Genomic DNA, 10,358 nt, shown 5'->3' with positions numbered 1-10,358 from the left:
TTGTGATAGTACTCAAGTGGCTCAAAGCCCAAGAAGGGCGAAGGTGGTCCAAGCCATGGGGAGGCTGGCTGTAGAAATGGAGATGGGGGCTCCGGATAGGCTAGGGGTGACCCCTGCCTTCTCATTCGAGTCCGCAGGACGAGCGGAGGGGCTCAGAGAAAGCAGCTCTGCAGCCCTGTATGGAGAGGGACTGCGGTGCAGTGTTTTCTGTGCTGCCTTTCCCCTCCCTTGTGGGGGTGGCTCCGCCCCCTGACGCGTCAGGGATCTTGGCCCCGTAGTCTGCACTGCGCTCGGCACGCTCCTCAGCGGTGCCGCATGGGCGGTCTCCCCCGGTGCCCTGCAGGCTGCGTGCCTGTGCGCTCTGCGCCGCCGGTTCCCCGGGGGTCGGTGCCGCTGTTTGCGGTGCCGCCAGTTCCGGCGCTTGCTTGGCTGCCGCCCTGCCCACAGTGCGGGCGGCTGTTTGATCATCGGAGGCTGAACCTCCGCCATGTGCGTCTCCGTGCTGCCGCCGATCAGCTGTAGCTGCGGCTGGGGGCTGTGCGCTCCACCCGTCCCGCTCGCTGTTGCTGCTGGCAGGGATCGGGTTGGGGAGATTTTCCTCCGTTTTTGCGCTGATGGGGTTAGGGACGCGGTGTCCCTTTTATGGGCCCCGGAGGGTCCCTCCTGCTGCAGCCGCTCCGGCACGTCTGGCTGGAGGGCCTTGTCGAACAGCAGCATTTTCAGCTGCATTTCCCTGTCCTTCCTTGCTCTGGCTGTTAACTTGGCACAGAAGGAACATTTCTGAATGACATGGGATTCTCCCAAGCACCTTATACACCGACTGTGCCCATCAGACGCTGGCATCGCCTCGCAGCACGACTCACACTTCTTGAATCCTGAAGAGGACATTGTGGTGAGTCTTTGTATTGTTAATAGGGTACTTAGCACCTTCTCTGTGCTTGTTCCCCTCTCGGATAAAGCCTGCTGCGGCAGGAGGGCTAATGGCCCTAGGCTCCTGGCCTCCGGTGCTCTGCTTGTTACTAGGATCGGAAGCTTTGAATTCCTTTCCTTTGTTTGTTTGTTTTTTTTGAAAACAACAGCCGACTAACAATCTAAGACTGAAGAAACTTTAAAACAATTAAAAACGTTAAATACGCTAACTCTGGCCATAGCCTGAGCGGATTCCATCTGCAGCCGATGGCGGTTAAAGAGGAACTGGCGGGGACTGGATAGCGCACATGGCCAGGAGCGCGCAAGGGAGCGGCGCGCACCGGCGCATGCACGGTCTGGCAGAAACTGCTTGGAAGATCCGACCTGCGGCGCCGGGGCGAGCCCGACACCTAACGTGGAGCACCCATGGGGACACTCGAAGAAAAAAGGCTGGTTTTGAAGAAGAGGCCATGGGAGGACACATGTCCACAATGGGCGGACCAGACAGTGCTGCCAATTCAATTAATTTCGTGGTAGCCTGGAAGGTATCCAGAGTGGAGGGAAGGTCTAAGTCCTCCACAATCACTGGTGCCAGAACGGCCATCAATGCTGGACTCAATGCACCTGCTTGTGGGCCCCGAGTCGATGGTGTTGGGGTTAGTGGCAAGCACACAGCTGCCACACGCTTGACAGTACGTGTCACCTCTGGGGCCTTACTTGTGCTCCAGGTGGGGAGTGCCCTCTCTAGTGTTGAGCCCCTTCCTTCTTTGCCAGGGAGTTTAACTGGATGGCAGGGGGAGGCAGTCTTCAGTGCCGCTCTGCCTCTGGCCTAGGTGTTCAGGTGTCTCACATTGATGCTGCCATGCTCCAAATCGAGAGAAACAAAGTCACTTTTTCGGGATGAAGGGCTGATTCCATGAAGGATCAGCTTCAGCCTCTGACCTTACTTTCTTCACCCTATGGTTGAATGCTCTGCAAATGGAATGCTTCCTGCAAGTGACTCTCCACTATGCATGCAGTAAGACAAGAGGAGTGAGGGTCACCCTTTGGTGTGGCCTTCCCACATCTCTCATACTGATTGAAATCCTGGGGCTGCTGCATACCCTGCAGCATCACTAAGTAAGGGAAAACCCCCTCAAAGACGAACAACAGTTATTAACAGCAATCAACTACTGATTAACAAAGAACTGCTAACTCGGAAATACCACCAACTGGAAAAACAGTAGTGGGAGCTCTAAATATCATCATTAGGCAGAAAGAAGGAACTGAGTGGGGGTTATGTCATCAGTGGTATTTAAAAGCAACGGAGTAGAGATCACCGCAGGGGGTGCTCCAGCTGACATAACGGGTACTGCTTGGGGAAAATCTTCCAATAACCATGCATGTGGCACGCATGTACACACACATATCAATGCACAGGAGCAACTTTTTTTTTGGGTGGGGCCAATGATCCCCTGAAAAATCAGTTGGGGGCAACGCGCAAGTGAGGAGCAAAACACAGCTGTTCGCAACTCTTCAAGCTCTGGGAGGGAGGGAGGGGAAGGAGCAGGCATGGAACACTTCAAAGTGCAGGGCGAAAGGGGGAAGAATAGAAAGTGTGGGGCTCCAGTGCCACAGTGGTGTGGGGGAAGAAAGAAGAAGGGGGGTGCATGAACCACAGGTGGAACCGTGGGCTGTCCATCACACTGCTGTCACTGAGTGGAAGGATGGACACTCAATGCGGCCCACTTGCTAGTCTTGGTTGCCTATCGCTGACTTAACAGGTCTGTGGCCAAAGATCACAATTCCTTGGATGCCACAGTACAATTTTTACTTGTATGTTGAAAACCACGCTTTGGATCCCCACCCTCAGTTACCTGGCACATAAGCAGAGCACTTCTGCTGTAGGTCACCAAATGGATTTATGATTTTGAGTAAGAATGTAACATTCATTATTCAGCAAATCACTGTATCAAACGTTGCTCCTCATTAACATAATACATCTAAAAAAAACAACTAAAATGGTCTGAGGAGTTAATAGGAACAGAATAACTAAATAAAACAAAACAGTGGTAAATTATAAATTATTTTTTAATTCATAGAAGAAAGTTTTTATTTAACATTTGCTTCTCAGCACTGCGTAAAAACTTCTTTCTTTAATATGTTACTAAGTTAAAAAGAAATATGTATAAACCCACTAAAACTAAATAGTTTATTCATCTTTTTTAGGACATTAAAGAATGTTTGCATATAGTCCTTCTGAATAGAACAACTCTGAACATAAAGGTGCAGTTAACTTACATAACAAAAGAGACAAATCATTCTGAACTTATTGCTAACCAAGGCCTTGAGCCTGAATGCAACTACTTTGTATACATGAACAGACCCAATGAACACAATCAAGGCCTATAAAAGAGCACAGTCATTAAAAAAGTTTAAATTCCTTATCCTGAGTATTCAGCAGCAGCTGAATATCTCTCAGGATCAGACCCATCACAACTACTTACAGGCAGCAACCTACAACCCCTTTACCCATAGCATATTATTTAGCAATAATAATTCTTCAGTTTTGAACTGTGACCTGTAATATGCCAATTTAGTAGCTGGAGTGCACAGACCTGTCCTCTGACAATAACGAACACATGTAACTATTTAACTAAACTAGGTATGTTGACAATCAAATCTTGTACACTGGATTTATTTATTTATTTATTTATTTAGATTTTATAAAAACAGCAATTTAAAAGAACACAATTTTACAGATATTCACTCAAGGAGAAAACATGTTGGCATTCCCATAAATACTAGCCAAGAATTTTCATGTCTGAATCTTTGCCTTAATTCACCCCTTTCAGCTTGGCTCCCAAACTACAAGCAAATGTTTGGCTCATCTCTGTAATAATGACTAAATCCCTGATCCTGCAACTCTTTGCATATGGGTGAAACATTGTATACTTGCATGGAGCTCTAGCGATTCTGACAAGGGCCCGCCTACAAAAACATTGTGGCTCTAGTCATTCAATACCACATTAGCAACACACTTGCTTTGGAGGATTTGAAGTTTTGGGAAGAACTTAATGTCAAAAACTAATCTCAAGAAAACACAGAAGTAAATTTTAAACTTTCTTATATTGTGGTATACCCAAAGGCTCACTCGGACATAATGCCAATATCAATAATGGAACTTGAGAGAGACAAAGCTTGTGCAAACTTAACAAATGCTGCTCTTCAAATGCTGTTGACAAATCCACAAGGAACAAGCCCCTTATTGTCAGGATTAATATTACCTTTTCAAATAGGACAGAAAACACCCCACTTTTTCAATATTACAAAATAATTAAACTCAAACTACAGCGATGAGTTTTAGATCTAAAGTTTGAATCAAAATTCAAACAAAGCTAGTAAAAATGCACATCTGCAATAAACTCTGGGAAGAGTATCAAGACAGAGGGATAAAGACTTTCATTTATGTAATAGTGAATGTTGGTGTTAATGTCTCTTCTCAAATTATAGATTATAAAATATAAGCAGTTATGAGTGTTATATTTGTTCACAAGTCTTAACTGCAGACACCTGGCATTTCTTCTCATGCTAACAAAAATGTTCACTTCTGAGTTGCATTCAATGAGTTAACAAAGAGTTAAGGAACTGTAGCATTTCACAACCTTCCTCAACAGGGCCCTGCAGCTCTCACTTCTGCCAGGGCATTCTGGCTTCTCTGAAGCACTAGGAAAAATAAACTTTGTCTGATGCTTTTTTCCCAATCCATCGAATCCAATCGTTTTCTTACTATGGCTAAAGTGTTCCTGCTTTGCTTGAGTTTGCTTTTATTTTTTTTCCCACTTTTTCACCTTATTTGCTTGTTTGCCATTATTTTTCTTCAGTTTCTTTGCAGCCGCACCTTCATTTCTAACAGGCTTAGCTGGCAAGGGAGTGCTTTTTGCTTCCATGGATACTGGCTTCTCATTGTTGGGTGTGGCTCTGTGTGCTTTTGCCCAAACCACCTAGAAGCATTGAGGGAAAAAACAGTATTAGCTACTTTAGCTGCACTAACATTTAAACTTAAATATCTGCAAGTGTCTATTCAGAAAACTGCCTGCTACATCTAGCCCACAAAGCAGTTCTTAAAAACATTACTTTTACACAACAGATTAATATAAGAAGCCCCTGGGGGGGAGGAGCAAAATAAGGTATAAGAAATACTGTTTGCCCACTCTTTCCTTTTTAGAATGCAACAGAACTTGTACAAAATATTAAAGTCAGAAGTCTCACTCTGTTAGTCGATTTCTCACAGTCCATGAAATGCATCATTTACTCACTGCCCTATCGACTGGGACTCTGACAAATTTCATTAGAGGCTTCTCCAGACCTACACAATCTAAGTTTAAGTTTAACCTTATGTCCCAACAAATCAGTTTAAGTGTGATTTAATTTTAAGACACATGGGTCATTTTCCCAGTCTGATAAATTCTTTAGTAAAAAATTCATTTCCAGCTAAATTATTACCGAAAAACGTATCATGCTAACTTAATCTGTGCAGTACGAAAAACAAGAAACCCTGCTTTGTGAAGACATTCATTTTCATTAGGCAGGAGTAAGCCACCCAAAAGCAACTGTATGTTTATAGATGAAACACCTTCATTGCATTTTTTTAAATAAAAGGTAAATCATATGCCTTCAGACAAGGAGTGATAAGGCACTAATTTTAAAAATGGCCTTGAATACCAATACATGTAGCCATTTGCATGATTATTTCAGAGTTAGGAATCAGACTCTAAGTAACACCCTTTGCCTTAGGCTTGTGTCAAGAAGCAACCTGAATTGCTATTGTAATTTCTTCTAAGGCAATGGAGTTATGCGAGACTGGAAAAAGGCAACAGGCTATTACAGTGCAAGACGTTTATGAGAATTTGACTGCCTTGATCTTACACACTAAGTTGAGGGATTGTTGTTGATGTACAGTTGTTTCTCCACATGCTCTTCATAAAAGCCACAAACCTGAGGGCATATCCCAAGGCCCTCACGTCTCAAAATGAACAAAATTAGGTTACCAGTGAAATCACGATGCAAAGAGAAGCAGTTTTGTAAATCTCTGTTAAAAACAAAAAATCCTTCCTGAAAAAGTTTGAGGAAAATAATGAGAACAAAAAGGACAGAGGAAAAAAAAATCCACCTCCAGAGCCAAAATTAAGAGGAAGTCCTTCCTGCAAATGTGTTAGTCCCTGTTTAGCTGTGCTTGCAGCATGTTGCTACACAAGCTACAGATGCTCCTATTGAAGAGCATGGCTCACCTCCTACACCATTACAAAATACTATAGTCCAGGTAAGCTCAGGGAGCAAAGTTTCACTTCAGAACTTTGCTACATAAAAATTCCCCAAACTGTGATAAGGGGCATGTTTTTAAAAAATCCATGTCAATCACCACAGGGGACCCCTGAGTAACAGCTAACTCTAATTACTCATTAAATTAACAGGGCCAGTTGCAGGTAAGTGAATTTGTTATTCCTGCAGTGTGTTCTGCACTCTGAGGGCTGGGGTATGAATTTTTCAATTTAGGATCTCAAACCCAAAGGCGACAGACTATTAAGCTACCTGCAACCTGTGGAGCAAACTGGCTTATTGTAAATGAACCTACAAATTTATTCCCATTTGATGTGTTTACTCACCTTCCGCTTTCTCATATTTTCTTGGGGTCTAGGTGGAAAGGTGCATGGGACTCTTCCATGATAAAAGTGGTAGGGTAAAGGGAGGCTGGGATCCAATGGTACCCATGGAACTGAGAGGGTGGAAGGTACATTAGGCATACTGCAGTGAGCTTTATGTAAATTATATGATGCTCTGGTTACTTTCCCAGGACAGCTCTGGTAGATTCCAACTGATGAGTCTCCTGAAGCATGCGTTAATAAGTAAGAGCCCTCCTGCAAACTAAAGCACAGTCGTCACATATCAAAATCAAGATAAACTAAACGATAGAGAAAATAAAAAAAATTAAGTGGTTTTGCTTCCCAGTCCAACCATTTGCTCTGTTCATAATTCAACATGGTAAAAATAATAAATGTCTTCTGCCAGATAAAGACTTGTTCCAAAGGAAGGAGAACATGGCTAACAAAAGAGGACAAAGTATTTAATATTTACACACCTAAATAACACACACAATCTGTCATCTCTTTATAAAGTAAAGAATAAAACATATGGGTGAAAATGCAAATCTATCTTCCATTAATGTACTATTATCATTTGTTATTTAGGCCCTCCTTCAGCTAAGCACTTAAGCACGTGCTGAAATCCGTCCCTATTCAGCAAAGTGCACAAATCATTAGAAAGTGCAATAATTAAAGCGTAATCATGATTATGTACACTGGAAGCTTTTTAAATCCACCCAGGATTGCGTACATCTACAGAAAGAAGCAGATCCCCAGCAGAAAAAAGTCTTAATTACGTGTGGTAAAACTGGACTCAAAAACCATGAACCTCAAAATTTAGAATATAAAATAAAATGCTTCACATGCACACATGGCAAGAAACAGGCTTTACAAAACAAATCTTATAGTTCCAAAGTGACTCAAAGCCTGGGATTTCAGCAGTTAAATAGCGCAAAATAAAGAAAAAAAGGCTGCAGAGAGCGGTTGAAGACATACAAACTGTGCAGCTGTAAGTAAGGACAAGTGAAGTCCTGGATGGGGGGAATAGTTCCAGCACAAGCAAAACTAGCAAAAGGCTAGCAAAGCAAGGCACAAATGTTGCCCCCCGAAGCACCAAAAACCTTAGGGCCCAGTCTTGCGAACTGAGTGGTGTCAGATGAACTTACTGTCTGAGGAAGGTCTATTCTTGAGTAAAGAAGCTCACAGGATCAAACTTGTATTTTATACTGTATCTTTTGTACATAAAAAGTAGCTCTAAATGCTTTACAGAGCACATACTGGTATTACCTAAGTTAACAGAGAAACAGCAACTGAAGAGTAGACAATCATGGTACAAAAGAAAGAAAGTTATCTTTGGAGCTTCTGGGTGCTACTGCAATATAAACACCAGCAGAATGTACTTACTCAATCACTGTCTTCAGGATATGCCAAAGAATATTTAACGAATTTGCAGGCCTGTGGGCAGAAGATTCACAGAACGTAAATTTATAAGCCATGATTTTCAAAAGTGACAAACTGGGAACTCAATTTGAGATCTCCAGAAGGTATCTGATTTCAGCAAGTAACGTTTTGAAAATCGGGTCCTTTTAAAATAACTCAAGCTGCTGATCCCAAAACAGACACCCCCAATGTCATCAGTTGTGACTGGAAATCTTGGCCATCATACTTAATATACGGCATTTGTGAGTCTTAGGGATAAAATCACGCTTCTAATTCCACTCATGGGGAGCTGTGCCACCTACAGATTCAGAAATGACCTGAAAATGGCTTGTTAATTCTGAAGCTCTTTTTAAAGATATGACAATAAGTTCACTTACTTAAACAATCCAAATTTTTCTTTTAACCGTTTTGGAGAAATCTCTTCAAGCATAATGAGCTTTGACGTGAAAGCATCAATATGTCCTGAAAAAAAGTATCAGTTGAATCTCTTTTCAGTCAAGAAATAGCAAAAAGGAGCAAACTTTATAAGAAAAGAAAGACTTTATTAAATGTTTGTGTAGAAGCCAAATCTAATACAAAAGAAAATGTTAAAAATTTTGCTCATCAATCAGGTAAAAAGCAGTTCTAACCTGTAACCTGCTCTCTACGGGTATTTGAAAATGAAACACTAAATTGCTACCATTCTCTAAATATAAATGTCTATGCTTAGGCCTGCATTTCCAAACTATGCTGGACAAAAACCAAAATCTAAAAATCTGGAATAATTAAACACTTCAGAAGCAAACACTCATAAACCAGGCTTATCCCTTACCTTGTAGCTAAATCCTGGGAGTTTGCAAAGCCTGTTATACTATGTTCATTCTTATGGTGGTGTTTTGGGTTTCTGTATTAACACTCATCATCATCATAGTGGCAAGGATATGAGAACACTTTATTGTACAATCAGTTTCTATCCCCTGCCTTTAATCCCTTGCAGTTTGGATTTTCAAAAGATCTATGATAGTCAAGTGCCCAACATATAAAACTGGTTTTCAATGGGAATTTAGCACCTAACTCCCTGGGGCACTTTTGAAAACCCCATAAATGCACAAATTACTCAGAGGCATAGTCCAAAGAGACTACTCATGGGAGCAGAATTATGTCCACAGTCATTTATTTTTCACTTTTTAGGGGACTTCCTCACATAGCAATAGAAGAAAAGAATTAGAATAGGAAAATGTGGTTAACCCACTAAAATTGAATGGTGGATGCAGAAGTAAGGGTTAAAAAAAACTGACAACATTTCACACTGATTTGAAGATTAGGTTAAAAGGCGAAATTTCCATGTAAAAGCTAGGATAAAAATAACTGCATATTTAAGACACAAATACAAAAATTTCTGCTGTAATGTTATGTGAAAAAAAATGCCTAAAAGGGATAAATGCAGATCAACTGGAAGAGTTAAATAACCACAGGCCACCAGAGCTGCTACAGAAACTAGCAAAATAAGACTCACTTCTTCTACAACAGGAAAACAAGGCCTAACTGTAGAACATTCATTCTCTGTAGAAACAGGATTTCTCTGACGCCATGTGGAATGCCAAACTCATTCAAAAGCATAATTTTGAACAAAGCAGACATCACATCTGCTGTAAATTACACCGTTTATCCACATTAGCCAGCAGCAAGTTACCAATATAAAGACAACCTACGAATCATAGTTAGGGATCCTAGTTACATGTAATGTGGTCTAGTTAATGTACTGTAGAGCTGGATCAAAATTTTCCAAAAATCCTTAGCTTTGTTGTAAAATGCCAGTTTTGTAGATTGAATGTTTTACCAAATCTATGACATATCTGACAAAAGCTTAGACAAAATACAGGCAAGCTTCTGCACTCACCCTTCAACTGTGTGGACAGGAGAGGCACAGCTTTACTTCACTGCCTCCCATAGCTCTGGAATTCAGAGATGCCCGGGGACAGGTGGGCATTGGCTGTAGAGGCAGAACACCTAGGGGGTCCAGAATCTCTGCCCCTCCAGCAACCAGGCTGCATGCCTCTAGTCAATTTTGACATGAGAACGGATAGGAAAGTGAACAAAAATCCATTCTGATTCTTCTGAAACAGAGGTTCTTTTCAAACCCTTTCCACAGAAAATGTAATTTCTTTTGTTTTTTGGGTTTTTTGAGACAGTTTCTTGCCCAAGTGGAAAAAACATTAAAATATTTGCAGAGAGAGATTTTATCCCCAGCCAGCTGGCTGTATTTGTTGTATTTTCTATTAATGTTTGTTAAGTATTTAGTTCAATATATTTCTATTCACAGGATATGTCCTGTGGCCAAACTCACCTTGCTGTAGCAACTAAGTTTTGCATTTCCTGGCTTCAAAACTATAACTGTATACTCACAAA

The 10,358-nt window shown here is 41.7% G+C and overlaps 1 protein-coding gene across 2 annotated transcripts in view; it reads right to left on the bottom strand.

Moving 5' to 3' along the window:
- Positions 1-3,036: 3,036 nt before the first annotated feature.
- The window catches only part of ICE2 (interactor of little elongation complex ELL subunit 2), a 74,580-nt gene continuing 67,258 nt past the window's right edge, over positions 3,037-10,358 (bottom strand). The window contains exons 12-15 of one of the 2 annotated variants that reach the window (XM_075007080.1): positions 8,348-8,432; positions 7,935-7,985; positions 6,555-6,813; positions 3,037-4,892 (exon numbers count right to left, since the gene is read on the bottom strand). In XM_075007080.1, coding sequence (XP_074863181.1) covers positions 4,716-4,892; positions 6,555-6,813; positions 7,935-7,985; positions 8,348-8,432 — 572 coding nt within the window. In that variant the 3' untranslated portion in view covers positions 3,037-4,715. Of the gene's footprint in view, positions 4,893-6,554; positions 7,818-7,934; positions 7,986-8,347; positions 8,433-10,358 lie in introns of those variants that run through there. The other variant, XM_075007081.1, reaches the window with a different exon arrangement.

Source organism: Carettochelys insculpta, chromosome 12, assembly GCF_033958435.1.
Source record: "Carettochelys insculpta isolate YL-2023 chromosome 12, ASM3395843v1, whole genome shotgun sequence".
In the NCBI taxonomy this organism is placed as follows: domain Eukaryota; kingdom Metazoa; phylum Chordata; order Testudines; family Carettochelyidae; genus Carettochelys; species Carettochelys insculpta.
This window is presented reverse-complemented; position numbering and strand designations above follow the sequence as displayed.